This window comes from Ranitomeya variabilis, chromosome 4, assembly GCF_051348905.1.
Source record: "Ranitomeya variabilis isolate aRanVar5 chromosome 4, aRanVar5.hap1, whole genome shotgun sequence".
NCBI classification, from domain to species: Eukaryota; Metazoa; Chordata; class Amphibia; order Anura; family Dendrobatidae; genus Ranitomeya; species Ranitomeya variabilis.
In genome coordinates, this window is record NC_135235.1 from 655,489,836 (window position 1) to 655,510,058 (window position 20,223).

Here is a 20,223-nt window from a genome sequence, read left to right on the forward strand (position 1 = left end):
TTTTCCTTATTTTCATGACTAGGGAATGCCAAGAGTGTACAAAGCAGTCATCAAAGCAAAAGGTGGCTACTTTGAAGAGCCTAGAATATAAGACAGATTTCCAGTTGTTTCACACTTTTGTTAAGTATCTAATTCCACATGTGTTAATTCATAGTTTTGATGCCTTCAGTTTGGATGTACAATTTTCATAGTCATGAAAATACAGAAAAATTTTTAAATGAGGTGTGTCCAAACTTTTGGTCTGTAATAAATATATATATATATATATATATATATATATATATATATATATATATATATATATATATACACTCACTGGCCACTTTATTAGGTACACCTGTCCAACTTCTTGTTAACACTTAATTTCTAATCAGCCAATCACATGGCGGCAACTCAGTGCATTTAGGCATGTAGACATGGTCAAGACAATCTCCTGCAGTTCAAACCGAGCATCAGTATGGGGAAGAAAGGTGATTTGAGTGCCTTTGAACGTGGCATGGTTGTTGGTGCCAGAAGGGCTGGTCTGAGTATTTCAGAAACTGCTGATCTACTGGGATTTTCACGCACAACCATCTCTAGGGTTTACAGAGAATGGTCCGAAAAAGAAAAAAAATCCAGTGAGCGGCAGTTCTGTGGGCGGAAATGCCTTGTTGATGCCAGAGGTCAGAGGAGAATGGGCAGACTGGTTCGAGCTGATAGAAAGGCAACAGTGACTCAAATCGCCACCCGTTACAACCAAGGTAGGCCTAAGAGCATCTCTGAACGCACAGTGCGTCGAACTTTGAGGCAGATGGGCTACAGCAGCAGAAGACCACACCGGGTACCACTCCTTTCAGCTAAGAACAGGAAACTGAGGCTACAATTTGCACAAGCTCATCGAAATTGGACAGTAGAAGAATGGAAAAACGTTGCTTGGTCTGATGAGTCTCGATTTCTGCTGCGACATTCGGATGGTAGGGTCAGAATTTGGCGTAAACAACATGAAATCTTTGGGATGTGGTGGAACGGGAGATTCGCATCAGGGATGTGCAGCCGACAAATCTGCGGCAACTGTGTGATGCCATCATGTCAATGTGGACCAAAATCTCTGAGGAATGCTTCCAGCACCTTGTTGAATCTATGCCACGAAGAATTGAGGCAGTTCTGAAGGCAAAAGGGGTCCAACCCGTTACTAGCATGGTGTACCTAATAAAGTGGCCAGTGAGTGTATATATATATATATATATATATATATATATATATATATATATATCCATTAAAAATTTTAGGATCACTTAGATACTTCCTTATTTTTTAAAGAAAAGCACAGTTTTTTCCAATGAAGCTAACATTAAATGATTCAGAAATACACTCCATACATGGTAAATGACTATTCTAGCTGCAAACATGTGGTTTGTAATGCAATATCTTCATAGGTGTATAGAGGCCCATCTCCAACAACCATTACTCCAGTGTTCTTATGGTACTTTGTGTTTGCTAACTGTGTAAGAAGGCTAATGGATGGTTAGAATACCCTTGAAAACCCTTGTGCAATTATGTTAGCACAGCTGAAAACAGTTTGGCTGAATAGAGAAGCTATAAACCTGACCTTCCTTTGATCTAGTTGAGAATCTGGATCATTATATTTGTTGGTTCCATTAAACTCTCAAAATGGCAAGAAAAAAAGAACTTTCATGTGAATCTAAACAGTCTATTCTTGTTCTTAGAAATGAAGGCTATTCCATACGAGAAATTGCCAAGAAACTGAAGGATTTTCTACAACGGTGTGTACTACTCCCTTCAGAGGAGAGCACAAACAGGCTCTAGCCAGAGTAGAAATAGAAGTGGGAGGCACACTGCACAACTGAGCAACAAGACAAGTACATTAGAGTCTGTAGTTTGAAAAATTGACGCCTCACAGGTCCTCAACTGGCAGTTTCAGTGTCAACGTCTACAGTGAAGAGTTGAGTCCGGGATGCTGGCCTTCAGGGCAGAGTGGCAAAGAAAAAGCCATATCTGAGACTGGTTAATAAAAGGAAAAGATTAATATGGGCAAAAGAACACTGACATTGGACAGAGGAAGATTGGAAAAAAGTGTTATGTACAGACAAATCCAAGTTTGAGGTGTTTGGATCACACAGAAGAACATTTGTGAGACGCAGAACAACTGAAAAGATGCTGGAAGAGAGCCTGACGCCATCTGTCAAACATGGTGAAGGAAATGCGATGGTGTGAAGTTGTTTGGTGCTGGTAAAGTTGGAGATTTGTACAGGGTAAAAGGGATTTTGAATAAGGAAGGCTATCATTCCATTTTGCAACGCCATGCCATACCCTGTGGACAGCGCTTGATTGGAGCCAATTTCATCCTACAACAGAACAATGACCTAAAGCACACCTCCAAATTATGCAAAAACTATTTAGGGATCATAGGGATAGAGATTATTCTATCTGTAATGGAGTGGCCAGCGCAGTCACCAGATCTCAACTCCATTGAGCTGTCGTGGGAGCAGCTTGACCATATGGTACGCAAAAAGTGCCCATCAAGCCAGACCAACTTGTGGGAGGGGCTTCTGGAAGCATGGGGTGAAATTTCTCTAGATTACTTCAGCAAATTAACTGCTAGAATGCCAAGGGTCTGCAATGCTGTAATTGCTGCAAAGGGAGCATTCTTTTACGAAAGCAAAGTTTGAAGGAGAAAATTATGATTTCAAATAAAAATATTTTTTTTGAACCTTGTCAATGACATAACTAGATTTTAATTTCATTTGGCAACTCATTTGATTAATAAAAGTATGAGTTTTCATGGAAAACACAAAATTGTCTGGCTGACCCTAAACTTTTGAACGGTAGTGCGTATATATATATATATATATATATATATATATATATATATATATATATATATATATACACTGCTCAAAAAAATAAAGGGAACACTCCAATAACACATCCCAGATCTGAATGAATGAAATATTCTCATTGAATAGAATACTTTGTTCTGTACAAAGTGAATGTGCTTGCAACAAAATCACACAAAAATCATCAATGGAAATCAAATTTATTAACCAATGGAGGACTGGATTTAGAACGATTCTCAAAATCAAAGTGGAAAATCTAATTACAGGCTGATCTAACTTCAGTTGAAATGCATCAAAACAAGGAAATGATGCTCAATAGTGTGTGTGGCCTCCACGTGCCTGTATGACCTCCATACAATGCCTGGGCATGATCCTCATGAGGCGGCGGATGGTCTCCTGAGGGATCTCCTCCCAGACCTGGACTAAAGCATCCGCCAACTCCTGGACAGTCTGTGGTGCAATGTGACGTTGGTGGATGGTGCGAGACTTGATGTCCCAGATGTGTTCAATCGGATTCAGGTCTGGGGAATGGGTGGGCCAGTCCATAGCTTCAATGCCTTCATCTTGCAGGAACTGCTGACACACTCCAGCCACATGAGGGAGGTCTGGCATTGTCCTGCATTAGGAGGAACCCAGGGCCAACCGCACCAGCATATGGTTTCACAAGGGGTCTGAGGATCTCATCTCGGTACCTAATGGCAGCCAGGCTACCTCTGGCAAGCACAAGGAGGGCTGGGCAGCCCTCCAAAGAAATGCCACCCCACACCATTACTGACCCACTGCCAAACTGGTCATGCTGAAGGATGTTGCAGGCAGCAGATCGCTCTCCACGGCATCTCCAAACTCTGTCACGTCTGTCACATGTACTCAGTGTGAACCTGCTTTCATCTGTGAAGAGCTCAGGGCACCAGTGGCGAATTTGCCAATCCTGGTGTTCTGTGGCAAATGCCAAGTGTCCTGCACGGTGTTGGGCTGTGAGCACAGCCCCATCTGTGAACGTTGGGCACTCAGACCATCGTCATGGAGTCGGTTTCTGACCGTTTGTGAAGACAAATGCACATTTGTGGCCTGCTGGAGGTCATTTTGCAGGTCTCTGGCAGTGATCCTCCTGTTCCTCCTTGCACAAAGGCTAAGGTAGGTTCTTACTGCAGAATTGTTGCCCTCATGCGGCCCTCTCCATGTTACCTAGTGTACTTGCTTGTCTCGTGGTAGTGCCTCCAGCCTCTGGACACTATGCTGACAGACACAGCAAACCTTGCCACAGCTCACAGTGATGCTCCATCCTGGATGAGCTGCACTACCTGAGCCACTTGTGCGGGTTGTAGAGTCCGTCTCATGCTACAACGAGTGTGAAGGCACAAACAACATTCAAAAGTGACCAAAACATCAGCCAGAAAGCATTGGTACTGAGATGTGGTCTGTTGTCCCCACCTGCAGAACCACTCCTTTATAGGGGGTGGCTTGATAATTGCCAATAATTTCCATCTGTTGTCTATTCAATTTGCACAACAGCATGTGAAATTGATTATCAATCAGTGTTGCCTCCAAAGTGGACAGTTTGGTTTCACAGAAGTTTGATTTACTTGGAGTTACATTCTGTTGTTTAAGTGTTCCTTTTATTTTTACCTGCAGATTTACCTCAGATTTATTGCGGAATTATCGCGTTTTTTGTGCGATTTTCAACAGCGATTTTACACCTGCTTATTCCTATTATGGAGCAGGTTTAATACGCTGCAGAATCCGCACAATGAATTGACATGCCACAGAAAATACAATGCAGCGTTTCTGCGCTTTTTTTCCCGCAGCATGTGCACTGATGATTTTGTTTTCCATACGTTTACATGATACTGTACAACGAATGGAAAACTGCTGCAGATCCGCAGCGTCAAATCCGCTGCGGATCCACAGCAAAATCCGCATCGTGTGCACATAGCCTTAATCTCAAAACTCTCAAAACTTTTGGCCGCGACTGTAGTGTCTATGAGCGACAGCTGACAAGCCAGTCAGAAAATACCAGTTCACAGTAACAAATCCGGAAACAGAAAACATGGGCAAACAGGCAGAATGTCAGGGAAGGCAGGAGACTGAAGGAAGTGATTGAGGACAAGCCAAGTCTTTACCATCAATCACAAAGTGCAGCCACTTGTTCCCAATGTAAATCACAAATACTTACTACTGAGGCACTGAGTAGTGGGGAATGTGAACTGTAAAGGGAATATATGATTACAAATTATATACTATTTATTGAAAATTTAAACCATTTTCTTTTTCATGACAGAAAATTTGACAAAAAAAGTTATATTTTCACTACTTTTAAGCACCAGGGTAAGCAACTGATCACATCTGCCATCAAAACCAATTCTGCTATCTTGCATTACAACTGCCTAAGGCTTCCTTCACATTTCCGTCGGTACGGGGCCGTCACGAAGCGTCGGCGCGGGGCCGTCACGAAGCGTCGGCGCGACGTACCGATGGAAGTGTATGCTTTCACATTTCCATCAGACTGTAGGGTGAGGAAAGATCGTGAGAGCGATATTTCCTGCTCGGCATGCGCAGTCTGAAACACTGGATGCGACATACAGAAAAACGTTCCCTTGAACGTTTTTCTGTGACGACGGTCCGCCAAAAACCGACGCAACCAGTGCACGACGGACGCAACGTGTGGCCCTACGTCGTGATACAAGTATATGGGAAAATGCAGGATCCTGCTTTTTCAAAAATCGACATATTGCGACGGTAGCAGAAAGACAGAAATGTGAAAGTAGCATAACATGTAAGCAGGAGCAACTCACATGAGTCTGATGTCACTCCTCCCTTCATTTCTGTGTGGCTGCAAAAGGAAGGGAGATGATGAAGATTACTACTGCAGGGATACGGCGACAGAGAGGGGCCAGAAGATGATGGGGTCCAGTTTCACGAACTTCTACACTGGTTAGAAGTATGTCATCTTATTAAACAGAGCAGGTTTTTTCCTTGCTGCCAGTGGGTTAATCTGTTCAGTTGAAGCTCCTGGAGCTTTCCTACCTGGATTGTCTCAGCTGTTTAGTGTTCGCCAATCCCCTCTGCTATTTATGCTCGCCTCTGGCACTTAAGAATTTCCAATGTTAGCTCTTCCTGCCTAGTTTGGAGTTGGAGGTGTAGTTTGTGGTTGGAGTTGGTCTTTGGAGATTTGTTCAGGAGATTGTTGCTTGGAGTTTTGTTTGTGTGCACATCCTCATCCTCTCCTATTTGTTTTCTCCTTCCTTTAACTCCCCTGTGTTCCACTGTGTTACTTGGTGAGTGTATTTTGTATTGTTATTTTCATTTATTGTTGTCTGTCTCCCCTTGTTTTTGTTATTCTACACACCTGCCTTGGTGGGGAGGGGACAGATAAGGGTTGATAAAGGAGCATAGCAAAGCACGTGAACCCACCGTCTCCACCGTGAGGAGTAATCCTGGGGACAGGGATAGACCGGAGCACTCCCAGCTCTAGGAACTTGGTTAGGCTACTTTCACACTAGCGTCGTGCACTGCACGTCGCTATGCGTCGTTTTGTAGAAAATACGCATCCTGCAAAAGTGCTTGCAGGTTGCGTTTTATTCTCCATAGACTTGCATTAGCGATGCAGTGCGACTCATTGACACACGTCACCACCAAAAAACGGTGCATGTAACGTTTTTTGGTGCGTCGTGTCCGCCATTTCCAACCGCGTATGCGTGGCCAGAACTCCGCCCCCTCCTCCCCGTACCTCACAATGGGGCAGTGGATGCGTTGAAAAACAGCATCCGCTGCCCCCGTTGTGCGGCGCTTTCACTGCTTGCGTCGATACGTTGCAACTACGCAATTCGTCGTACGACGCTAGTGTGAAAGTAGCCTTAGTCTGCACAGTTCCAAAGCACTGTGTTACACCAGGGACCTGGTGCATGTTCTTACCCCTCGATGTAGTTACCACCATAACACTTATTTGCCAGGCTGCCCATGCAGTTGTCGACAATCAATCAAGTTACCACTAGGAACCCTGTCTGCGCCTCTGTGCACCCGAGACGGACTCGCTTTTACACTGGAGACCAGCATTCAATACAGGCTAATATTTGGGCCTCACACATCCACTTTTGAAACAAACTGGTCACCAAAAAATATGAAATTTAGAAATTTGCTGCTTATAAATATTCGAATGTCTTAAAATTAATAAAAGGACATTCAGAAATATAGTGCTGCCATGTAGTAGATGTCCGGTGATTGATGATATTGACCTCAGTTGTGTAGTCTGTTTGTATTCAAATAAGAGAAAATCTCACATTACTAGAGTTGAGCGAATTTGTACCGAATAAGCTGCAGAGGGAATCCGGATAGCTGGAGCGCTCCGGCTGATTAGCTGTGGCTCCGCAGCAACACGTGTCGCGGCTATGTCACTGTACCAGCACATACATGGAGCGTCTGTGAGAATGCTGCCAGCTGCCTAACAGCAAGTAAATCCCTACATCACACACGACTCCGCTCCATACACCTTGTATGCGCATGGCTCCGCACACCTCGTACACACGGCTCTGCTCCGTACAACTCGTACACACACGGCTCTGCTCCGTACACCTCGTACACACACGGCTCTGCTCCGTACAACTCGTACACACACGGCTCTGCTCCGTACACCTCGTACACACATGGCTCTGCTCTGTACACCTTGTATGCGCATGGCTCCGTACACCTCGTACACACGGCTCTGCTCCGCACACCTCATACACACACTGCTCTGCTCCGTACACCTCGTACACACACGGCTCTGCTCCGTACAACTCGTACACACACGGCTCCGCTCTGTACACCTCATACACACGGCTCCGCTCCGTACACCTCGTACTCACACGGCTCTGCTACATCCACCCTGTAAACCCCTCCTGACCCCACACATAAACTTCCCCTCATCCAGCACCATGACAACCAGCACAGCAGAGTCCTGCATACACTGAGGCCCCTGATCATGTGACCCCTGACTCCTCCCCTCCTGTGACCTCACCACAGGTCCTGTGCGCACAGAACAGCCATATATGTGGTGTGCGGCTCTGCAGGTGGAGGTAGGTGCTGGAGATTCCCCATTACTGGGCGGGGCAGTAACCCCTTCAGCGCTGTATTGTTCCTGTGCACCTCTCTCTTATGTAATGTCTCAGCGGTTAGGTCACTGTCTGACATATTATTATTATTGTCTATGACTGTAATGGGATGTTGGGACATAGGATATGTTCAGACAAAGTCCTACATTTCCACGTTCTCTGAAGGAGAGAATGGCTAATGAAATCAATGATTAACCTTACATAAGCCAGTAGTATATGTGGTGTGGCAAGATGGCGTCTACATCCTGGAACTCGTAGCCCTGGAATCCTTGGAATGTGAGGTGGATCCACTGAAGACCATATGTGGAATAGACCTAGCACAGACTGATACAACCCTGCTGAGAAGCTCTGCAGCGCCCTCTTCCTGTTTGCTACATGCTCTTTTGTTTATACTAATAAAGTTCAGTTCTGTGGCAGCTCTTGCCCAGAGAGGAGTGCACATCTGACCCTGTGTCCGATCTCTTCTATGTATGCATTTATCAGGTCAGGGGCAAGCAATCACTAAGAGCTCACCTTAAGAGATCATCCCAATAGTTCTATCTCCTCATATGTTCCCTTCTTATCTCCAGTAGTTGTATGTACACAGGATCCTTTATTATATTACATCGTCATCATCTTCTCTTTCAGGTCCCTACAATATCAGATCCTCTCGGTGGAGATTTTCTATATAAGAGAATTCTCATTGCCCCATCAAGGATGAATAGGGACAGGGACAAGATGGCGGAGAGGATATTACACGTCACCCTAGAGATCCTCTTCCGGCTTACTGGAGAGGTGAGAGAATCTGATGACGTCACATTACATCATTCTTATCTATGGGAATAACAGATGGACAGAACTGGAGAGGTGAGGACTCTGGAAATGTCTGTAGTGAGGTTTATTAATGTGTCTCTCCATAACCAGGATTACACAATAGTGAAGAAGACCTCTAGTGAGCGCTGTCAGGCCCCTGTGTGTGAGGAATGGGGAAGACCCCTAAGCCCGATCACAGGGCCTCCACCTCGCCCCCTGATACATGAGGACATCAATGACCAGAAGATCCTAGAACTCATCTACAAGATGATTGAGCTGCTGACTGGAGAGGTGACACTGCTGGGAATGCTGGGACATTATACAGTAACGCTATAAAAGGATCGGGGGATGACGGTATCATTGCATTTTTTAGGTTCCTATAAGGTGTCAGGATGTCACTGTCTATTTCTCCATGGAGGAGTGGGAGTATTTAGAAGGACACAAAGATCTGTACAAGGACATCATGATGGAGGTTTCCCAGCCCCTCACATCACCAGGTAATAGGACTAAATACACACGGCCTATAATTATCTGTATGTAAAGAATGAATTCATTCCCTGTATGTGTTTCCTCCAGATCTTTCCAGTAAGAGGACAACACCAGAGAGATGTCCCCGTCCTCTTCTTCCACAGGACTGTAAACAAGAAAATCCCAATGTTACTCTGGATTATCAGGTAGATGGAGAGAAGGTGTCATGAGATCTCCCCTATGATGTGTAGACGGCTGTGAAGGTCTTGTGTTCAGTCTTGTTTTATCCACCAGTATTATATGTTTTATACTTGTGTAATGAGAACGGTGGAGATGGCAGGATTAGAGCTGATCATAGATGTGACTTCTCCATCTCTCTGTGACTTTTACAAACTTTGTTTCAGGGTGAAGATCTGACCCATATTAATACTACAGAGACATATGTGAGGGGTGATGAACGACGTGAAGAGGAGATTCCTACAGATGACTACCCAGGTGAGTAGTAACCACTAAATGTAGAGAAGTCAGAGATTCTTCTCAGTCTCTTGATGTGGCTGTTTTTCCGGTGATGTAGTCTGGCTGTAAGATATCAAGCAGGAACGCAGTGTATGCAGTGACGGACTGGATGCAGATCAAGGGTTAACAGGTTTATTTACAGGGGAAACACTCCAGGCAGGGAGGTAAAGAGATAAACGGTGTAAGTGTCAAAACTTAAGTACGACAGTACAAATACCGACAATATGGGAACACGGGTTACAGGAAGTCCAAACACTGCAGCTCCTGCTGTGTAATCTATAGCGCCGACAACGGCGAGCGCAGTGTCCTTTATTAATGGGGTTCAGCAAACAACAATACCCCGTCTTCTGGTGACAGTGGTCGGTCTCCGGTACCTTCCACTGCCCGTAGTCCATATACTGTAGATGCCTCCAAGATTACGGGCCACGGTAGTGTCTAAGCCCGACGTGTCTCCTGTACTACTCTCCTGACAGCCACGGTATTACCGGTCACGGTCTTGTACGAGCCCAGCGTGGCTCGGTAGGTGTTTAATGGCCCAGTCAGGGTGCGAAGGTCTGTACTGTCCCCGGTCACTCTTATGGGGCACGTGCAGTACTCATGGACACGGAGACCGGACTCTCACCACACGTCTCTTTCTCCCTGGTCCCCACTGTTGTTGGTGAGCGATGACAGGCAATGGCTTGAACGCCGCTTGTGCTCTCAGGGCAGGTAATATCTCTCTCTGGCAGCTGCACAGCTGGCTCAGCTCCGCACGGTCTGCACGGCTCGTCTGGGGTTATACGGCTCTGCTGTGTATGGTTCTGCTCTGCATGCGACGGGGGCTCCTCCTATATGGCCCCTTGCCACACCGGTACACTCAGATGAGGGAAGCAGAGCACGCTGCTCTGCACACTCCTCTCTGCCGACGCCAGACTACTCTGTTTCGCGCACTACTAATTTTATGCCTCTGCTCCTGTGCGCCCTTTTCTGTCTCTCTCTGCCCTTATCCTTCCCCAGGAAGGTCCTCCTTGCTCAGGCTTCCCCCCAGAGAGCAGGGGAAGGTCCGCCCACACTAAGGCTTCCCCCCCCCCCCCTATCTTAGGATGCAGCCTTTCTATTTCCAGACCCGGCATGCAGGTACCCGCTGTCTTGTCTACCTCCTTACACAGCCATATTACAGTCATGTGGACACAACGCTGCCACTAGACCACTGCTTGCTCCTCTTACTTATTTGTGTAGTACTCACACTACATCTTCTCTTTCTAATGGTTCGCTAGGTATGATATGTTTGATTGCAGTATAACTGGTCTTTTTCCCACTTGTGAGTCTGCAAATGACTGGAGGTCTTTAAAAAACGTCTCTGAAGTGTCTGGAAATGTGTGACATCCAAATTTAAGAGATTTTCGCTTTGGACCATGTTAAAATGGCTAAGATGTAGTCATGAAACTCAGCTGACAGACAATATTGGCTCCTACGTAGGCCCGGCGTCAATACCCTGCACACTCGGGCAAGTATTGGGGCCCTGAGCAAGCAGGGAGCCCACTATCCGTTGGGTAAACCAGAATGCTATGGGGCCCATTAGTCGGGGGAGGGGGTGCCAACGCCCACGTACTTTAACCTGTTTGAAATAGACAACTCTCCTAATTCCCTGCTGGCCGCAGGTCCCGTCTCTTTTATGTCTCCTGATTCTGACATCTCAGCGTGATCACTACAGCGCGTCCTCTGCACTGAGCAGTGCAGAGAGCCAGAATAGGCTCAAGATACTGGAGCTAAGGAGACCGGATCTGCAGCCAGTGGGGAAAGAGGAGTGGTAGGTATTTATTTTTTATGTATGGAGCATTATATGGGGCCCATTTGTATGGAGCATTATATGGGTTCTTTTAACTGCTTGCTTAGGGTCATTATCTTGTTAGAACCTGAACCTTCGGCTAAGTCTGAGGTCCAGAGCACTCTGGAAGAGGTTTTCATCCATGATATCTCTGTACTTGGCTGCATTCATGTTTCCTTCAGTGACAACCAGTTGTCCTGTCCCTGCAGCAGAAGAACACCCCCATAGCATGATGCTGCCACCACCATGTTTCACTGTTGGGATTGTATTGGGCAGGTGATGACCAGTGCTTGGATTTCTCCACACATACCGCTTAGAATTATCACCAAAAAGGTCTATCTTTGTCTCATCAGACCAGAGAATCTTATTTCTCATAGTCTGCGAGTCCTTCATGTGTATTTTAGCAAACTCTATGCGGGCTTTCATATGTCTTGCAATTTGTGCCATATAAAGAGTGCATAAAGTGTATGAAGCAAATGCCTCCGCAAAATAAATAATGGCCACAATACCAACCAGTATCAGGACGCCACTGCCCTGCACACACCACTCCAATGCACGTTTCGCTTGCCGCTTCGTCATCAAATTGTGTTGATCTTGGTATAAAATAATTGCGGTTCTGTTACCTTATATTTATTCATCATATATTTATGCACTTTATTTCAGATATTTTGGTTTGCACTAACCCTTTGTGATATGGATTTTTCACTGGATTATCTGAATTTATTTGGTTTTATTTATATTTATTAGCACATTGCACTTTTTATTGTGGTTAATGGATGACATTTTTTGCTAATAAATTCTTTGATATATTTATTATTATTTGGATATATGCACATTATGCACTTTGATTAAGGTCACAGATTACCTTTTATTTTTGTGCCAATCAGTTTCAGTATGCCCTGCCCTGTGCATACATAGTTTTGTGGTTGACCCCCATATTTCGTGTACAATTATTTTAATATTTTTTTTAATAAATTATACATCTTTTTATCAGCAAAATAAAGTTTCCATTTTTTATTAAAGGGGTTGTCCACTACTTTCAATTAACCCCCCAATGTATCCCCCCGTGGCCCCTGATGAATTGTGCAAATACCTTCCGTTGCCGTTTTCGCCTGTGAGCGGCGCTATTCCTGCGGCTGAGTCCCGGTCACGTGACCCCCAGGCTGCAGCCACTGCTTATTTCCGCCGACGTCACGTCAAATTCCAGACTCTGGAAATTGACGTGACGTCAGCAGCAGGCGTGATCCAGCCTCACAGTCAGCAGTCACTCATCAAGAGTGACTGGGCTGTGGGCGGGGCTGGGGGCTGACTGCGGGGCTGTGCTGGGGGAGGGCGGGGCTAGGCAGGGCTGATTGATTGTGTGGGCGCCGGTGTCTGCGCGCCGGTGCCGGTATGTGCGTGTCGGTGCCGTGGCTCTGCGTGCCGGCGCCGGGGCTCTGCATGCCGACGCCGGTATGTGCATGCCGGTGCCGGGGCTCTGCATGCCGACGCCGGTATGTGCGTGCCGGTGCCGGGGCTCTGCATGCCGACGCCGGTATGTGCGTGCCGGGGCTCTGCATGCCGACGCCGGTATGTGCGTGCCGGTGCCGGGGCCCTGCATGCCGGCGCCGGTATGTGGGGGCCGACGCCGGTATGTGCGTGCCGACGCCAGTATGTGCTGGGTCTGCTGCGGGGGGGGGGGGGGTCTTTGAGGTGTGTGTGTGTCTCTCTCTGTGTGCAGGCATTGTCCGATGGGACTAGAAGTCCCATCGGGCTCTGCCTGCTACAGTGACAGTCAGTGACACATTAGCCAATGATGGGACAGTAGTAGTCCCATCATCCTGCTAATGTGTTGAATGTAAAAAAAAAAAACACACACACACACACACACACACACACACAGTACATACAATAATAATCTTTAATAATAATCTTTATTTATATAGCGCCAGCATATTCCGCAGCACTTTAAAATTAAGCGGGGACATATACAGACAATAAATTCAATACAAGTTAAGACAATTTAGGACATTTAGTGACATTAGGAGTGAGGTCCCTGCTCGCAAGCTTACAATCTACAAGGAAATGGGGGGGGGGACAATAGGTGAAAAGTGCTTGTTATTTCAGGTCTGGCAATTATAATAAATAGGGATTTTCGTATAAAGCTGCATGATCCGGTCATCAGCCCGTGTGTTTAAGTGCAATAGTCAAGTATCAAGTGCAGTTATCATGTGCATGGAGGGTGTGGAGACAGATGAATAGTAGGGTGCAGATCCACATGCAGATAATATTTGGAAGGAGGGAACAGGACAAAGTTAGTTTACTGAGTAGTTGATGTGGTAGGCTTGTTTGAAGAGATGGGTTTTTAGAGCACGCTTGAATAGGTCGGGGCTAGGTATCAGTCTGATCGTCTGGGGAAGTGCATTCCAGAGAGCGGGCGCAGCACGAGAGAAGTCTTGGGAGACGGAGGTGCGAGGTTCGGATTACGGGGGTAGTTAGCCTTAGGTCATTTGTAGAACGGAGGGCACGTGTAGGGCGATAGACAGAGATGAGAGAGGAGATATAAGGCGGTGCAAAACTGTGGAGAGCTTTGTGGGTGAGAGCGATGAGTTTATACTGGACCCTGTAGTGAATGGGTAGCTAGTGTAATGACTGGTACAAGATGGAGGCATCGGTGAAGCGGCTGGACAAAAACATGACCCTGGCTGCCGCATTCAAGATGGATTGGAGAGGAGAAAGTTTGGTAAGAGGGAGACCGATCAGAAGAGAGTTGCAGTAGTCCAGACGATAATGAATAAGAGCGACAGTAAGAGTCTTAGCAGTTTCAAAGGTGAGAAAAGGTCGGATTCTGGAGATGTTTTTAAGATGCAGGTGACAAGAGCGAGCGAGTGAGTGATCGGATATAGGGAGTAAAGGAAAGATCGGTGTCGAATGTGACCCCAAGACAGCGGGCATGCTGCTTGGGAGTTATGGTTGAACCCTCCAGGGTAATTTCGATGTTGGGTAGAGTGAGGTTAGTAGAAGGGAGAAACACAAGAAGTTCAGTTTTGGAGAGATTTAGTTTCAGATAGAGGGAGGACATGATGTTAGAGACAGCAGACAGACAATCCTTGGTATTTTGAATTAGGGTAGGGGTGATGACAGGGGAAGAAGTGTATAATTGGGTGTCATCAGCATAGAGATGATACTGGAACCCAAATCTACTGATTATTTGTCCAATAGGGGCCGTGTATAGAGAGAAGAGGAGGGGGCCTAGAACTGAGCCCTGCGGAACCCCGATAGTAAGGGGATGAGGAGAGGAAGAGGAGCCGGCAAAGGATACAGTGAATGAGCTGTCAGAGAGGTAGGAGGAGAACCAGGAGAGGTCTGTGTCCTATAGAGCGGAGCATAGTGAGAAGGAGCTGGTGATCCACAGTGTCAAATGCGGCAGAGAGATCCAGGAGAATCAGCAGGGAGCAATGACCTTTGGATTTAGCAGTTAGTAGGTCATTAGAGACTTTAGTGAGGGCAGTTTCAGTGGAGTGTAAAGAGCGGAAACCAGATTGTAAGGGGTCGAGAAGAGAGTTATCCGAGAGATAGCGGATCAGACGGGAGTGGACCAAGCGTTCCAGGAGTTTAGAGATGAAGGAAAGGTTAGATACAGGTCTGTAGTTAGCAGTGCAGTTCTGGTACAGGGATGGCTTTTTAAGTAAAGGGGTAATGATGGCATGTTTAAATGAGGGAAAGATACCTGAAGAAAGAGATAGGTTAAATATTTTAGTCAGGTGAGTGGTGACCACTGATAAGAGAGACTGCAGGAGATGTGAAGGAATGGGGTCACTGTTGCAGGTTGTAGGCCGAGCAGAAGCGAGGAGCTTGGAAACTTCTTCTTCTGAGACAGGCTCAAAGATGTCTAGTGAGCTTGAGGTGCGGCAGGGAAGGGGATCCAGGCACTGAGGAGATTGCGCTGAGATATCCTGATGGATGTGGTTGATTTTTTCTAGGAAGTAAGTGGCCAGATCCTCTCCACTGAGATCGGTGATGGGGGCCTGTACTTTAGGTTTCAAAAAGTAGTTTTGGGTTGTTGGATAGTGAGGTGATGAGGGTGATGAAGTAGGATTGTTTGGCCTGATAAAGGGCAGAGTTATAGGTTTTGAGCATGAACTTATAGTGGATGAAGTCTTCTGCTAAGAGAGACCTTCTCCACTGCCGCTCTGCACACCTTGAACAACGCTGAAGAAAGCGTGTTTGCATAGTGTGCCAGGGCTGCCGTTGTCTGTGTCGGGTCTTTCTGCGTGTAGAAGGTGCTGCTGTAGGTGCTACATACATACATACATAGAACACACATACAGGACATGCGATGACATGCGGCGCCATGTGATGACATGCACCATGCGACAACATGCAGCATGCGAAATGTGACATGCACCATGCGACATGAGACAACATGCGGCGACATGCTACAACATGCGCCATGCGGCGAAATGCGCCTTGTGACATGCAGCATGCGACATGTGACCTGCTACATGCGACGACATGCGCCATGTGACGACATGCAGCAAGCGACATGTGACAACATGCGACGACATGCGCCATGTGACGACATGCAGCAAGCGACATGTGACAACATGCGACGACATGCAGCATGCGACATGCACCATGCGACGACATGCGCCTTGCGACAACATGCGCCATGCTGCGCCATGCGACGAAATGCGACATGTGACATCATGCAACATGCACCATGCAATATTCTATATGTGACAACATGCAACGACATGCAGCAATGGACGACATGCAGCAATGGACGACATGCAGCAATGGACGACATGCAGCAATGGACGACATGCAGCAATGGACGACATGCAGCAATGGACGACATGCAGCATGCGACGACATGCAGCATGCGACGACATGCAGCAATGGACGACATGCAGCATGCGACGACATGCAGCATGCGACGACATGCAGCATGCGACATGCGCCATGCAACGCCATGCGACGACATGCAGCATGTGACATCATGCAACATGCCACATACAGTACATACATGCAGTACATACATACATACAACATACATATAGACATACAGTACATGTAACACAGAGTACATACTCACCATCACTTGTCACTTTGTTCCCCGAAGCCAGTGTCATCTGTAAAAAATATTAAAATAATAAACAACCAATATACTCCCTGATCCGCAGAAATCCAATTAAACAAGTGTCCCTCGATGATCTCCCGTGGAGAGCAGGAGCATCAGCTGATGCGACCGCTCTCCAGGGGCTCCAGGAACACAATGAAGGGAGGAAGGTATCCTTCCACAATGTAGTCCCCACAATGTATTCCTACGCCCCTGTGAAAAAATAGTCCCTAGTCTCACTTTATGGCATTGCTGTGTGAGAAAGTTCCCATGCAGCTTTTTGCCATAAAGTGAGACCAGTGAACTATAGTAACCTCAGTGATGCACTGCAGGAGCCATTGTCTCCTGTCAGTGTGTCACGGAGTGTCCTATAGAGCAGTGACATCACCCGATGTCAGTGTTCTATAAGGGAGATCGTCGTGGGACACTCGTTATTAATTGGACTACGGCGGACAGGTAGTATATGGTTTATTATTTTACGTTTTTTGCAGGCGCTGAAGTTTGGTAAGTATGGTTAAATGAAGAATAATAAAATACTTTTTTCCTAATGTGTGTTTTATTACCCCTTTATTACTATTGGATTAATAACGGATAGGTGTCTTATTGACGCCACTCCGTTATTAACCCGGCTTAATGTCACCTTACAATAGCAAGTTGACATTAACCCCTTATTACCCCATATCCCACCGCTACACCGGAGTGGGAAGAGAAGGGGCTAAGTGCCAGAATTGGTGCATCTTACAGATGCGCCATTTCTGGGGCGGCTACGGACTGGTATTTGTAGCCGGGGGAGGGGCCATATCCATGGCCCCTCTCTAGGCTATGAATATCAGCCCGCAGCTGTCTGCGTAGCCATTCTGGCTATAAAATATAGGGGGACCCCACGTCATTTTTTGGGGGGATCCTCCTATTTTAATAGCCAGTAAAGGCTACGCAGACAGCTGCGGGCTGATATTCATAGCAGGCTACAAATATTGGCCCCCGGCCATCGGCTTTCCCCTTCTGGCGCAGAAAATTTTGCGGGAGCCCACGCCATTTTTTTTTTAACTGAAACATTGTTCATTAACCCCCTTCTGCCAGCTGACGAAATAGGTCAGCTGGCAGTATCCCCCGCTTTGAGGTGGGCTTCGCGGTGAGCCCACTTCAAAGCCGCAACATGTCAGCTGTTTTCAATACAAAAAAAAATGTACATGATCCCTAAACGGCGTAGCGAGAAAAAAAAATCAAAAGACAAAATTACGTTTTTTTTTGTCGAAGTGACACTGCATTAAAATGCAATAATGGGCGATCAAAAGAACGTATCTGCACAAAAGTGGTATCATTAAAAACGTCAGCTCGGCACGCAAAAAATTAGCCCTCACCCGACAGCTCAGAACATATAGACGCTACGGGTATCGGAAAATGGCGCAATTATTTTATTTCTTTTTAGCAAACTTTGGAATTTTTTTTCACCACTTAGATAAAAAATAACCTAGATGTGTTTGGTGTCTATGAACTCATAATGACCTGGAGAATCATAGTGGCAGGTCAGTTTTAGGCTGTGTACACACTTTGCAGATTTGGGTGCAGAATTTTCTGAACAAAATCTGCATCTCCTTGCAGAAAACGCCGCTGCATTTTGGATGCATTTTTTTCATGTTTTTTTCATGTTTTTTGCACGGTTTTGATGTGGGTTTTTTGTGTGGTTTTGATGCAGTTCTTGGTGCGGTTTTTGCGTGTTTTTTGTGCGTTTTTGTATGCGTTTTTGAAAGCTAAATAAAGATGTATTATTGAACAAAAAAAAACGATTTGTGATGTCATTATTGTCCAACCCACACTCAATTACACACAGATAGATAGACATATAGATGATAGATGAAATGGATAGACAGATCTACATATAGATAGATCTATAGATGCACACATCTACCTATTCCTATATCTATCTGTAGATGTGTCTGGATAGATATATCTATTGATAGATGTATGGATAGTGTAGGGTGTGTGTCCACTGTCCGGATTACATCCGAATTAGCTGCAGATTGGATGCTGCGTACTTGTAGTCCCATCGGATGATGCCTGCACACACACCCCAAAAGACCCCCTGCACAGCCCTGCACAGCATTGCACACACCCGAACAGTCCCGCACACACCTGAACAGCCCGCAGACCCCGCACACACCTGAACAGTCCCGCACAGCGCCGCACACATCCGAACAGCCCGCAGACCCTGCCCGCACACACATACACGCTCACCGTCACCGCCCACATTCCGCCCACACACTTCCCTCCTCGCGAACTGCAGCGTTTCTCGGACCCACATCCGCATCTAAACTGCACATCTTTTTTACATCTGCGGTTTTGCTGCGGATGTGCCTGACTCAATGAAAGTCTATGAGTGCAGAAACGATGCAGTTCGGCACAAAAAAAGTGACATGCTGCGAGAAAAAAAAGCTGCGTTTCGTTGCGGCTTTATCCGCAGCATGTGCACAACAAGTTTGCGGCTCCCATAGACTTACATTGTTTGTGCACTACACTGCGGATTTGATGCAATTGTGTGCGGCAAAAAACGCTGCGGATCTGCAATCAAATCCGCAACGTGTGCACACAGCCTTAGCATTTAGTGAACCTAGCAAAAAAGCCAAGCAAAAAACAAGTGTGGGATTGCACTTTTTTTGCAATTTCATCGCACTTTGACTATTTTTCACATTTTCTGTTACACGACATGGTAAAACCAATTGTGTCGTTCAAAAGTAGAACTTGTCCCGTCGAAGATAAGCCCCCACATGGCCATATTGACTGAAAAATTATGGCTCTGGAAAGAAGGGGAGCGATAAACGAAGAAAAGCTCCAGGACTGAAGGGGTTTAGAAACATGGATATGGACATACCTATGGAAATAGACATAGATATATCTGTATTCATCTATCTATCCATCCCATATCTATCTATCCCATATCTATCTATCCCATATCTATCTATCTATCTATCTATCTATCTATCTATCTATCTATCTATCTATCTATCTATCTATCTATCTATCTATCTATGTGTAATGGAGTGTGGGTTGGACAAATGTAAAAGAGGAGGTTGGACAGAAATGACATCACAAATCTTTTTGAAGATAGAGGAGGGAGGGGTTGGGGTGTGTTTTGGAGTGGGTGTGCCAGGTGCAGAGTTACAGGCGAGTGCAATGCATCATGGAACTTGTAGTATTAGAGCACAGTAAGTCAGGAGAAAGGAAGTTGTCGATTAACCCCATGAGAGCTGGATCCAGCACTGAAGATGTGCTGCTACAGCATGATAAAAGGTAATATTGCTAAAATAAAGACAGTGGATGTTTTCAGTGGCACATAATAGCAAGATTTATGAAAAGAAAAAATGTTTATTGTAGTGGACAACTTCTTTAAGTGTTTTGGTGATATATATTTTTATATTTTAATAAAATATTATTGATTAATCAAATTGGTCTGGTGAATATCTTTTTGGGTTATATATGGATTCTTTAGAGCATACAAGGTTCAAACTTAAAGTTTTAAGTTTTAATAGAAAAGGTACAGTGCTTACAGTAAAAGATATAAAAATATGATAATTAAAAGTGACATACAAATATGCAAAACAGTTATAAAAATATAGG

General features: G+C 45.7%; 1 protein-coding gene across 3 annotated transcripts in view; it reads left to right on the top strand.

Moving 5' to 3' along the window:
- Positions 1-5,984: 5,984 nt before the first annotated feature.
- Positions 5,985-20,223, top strand: part of LOC143767481 (uncharacterized) — a 32,492-nt gene continuing 18,253 nt past the window's right edge. Inside the window, exons 1-6 of one of the 3 annotated variants that reach the window (XM_077255863.1) lie at positions 5,985-6,112; positions 8,552-8,698; positions 8,828-9,007; positions 9,090-9,213; positions 9,293-9,390; positions 9,589-9,679. In XM_077255863.1, the coding sequence (XP_077111978.1) occupies positions 8,621-8,698; positions 8,828-9,007; positions 9,090-9,213; positions 9,293-9,390; positions 9,589-9,679 (571 nt within the window). In that variant the 5' untranslated portion in view covers positions 5,985-6,112; positions 8,552-8,620. Of the gene's footprint in view, positions 6,113-7,839; positions 7,889-8,551; positions 8,699-8,827; positions 9,008-9,089; positions 9,214-9,292; positions 9,391-9,588; positions 9,680-20,223 lie in introns of those variants that run through there. The other 2 variants (XM_077255861.1, XM_077255862.1) reach the window with 2 other exon arrangements.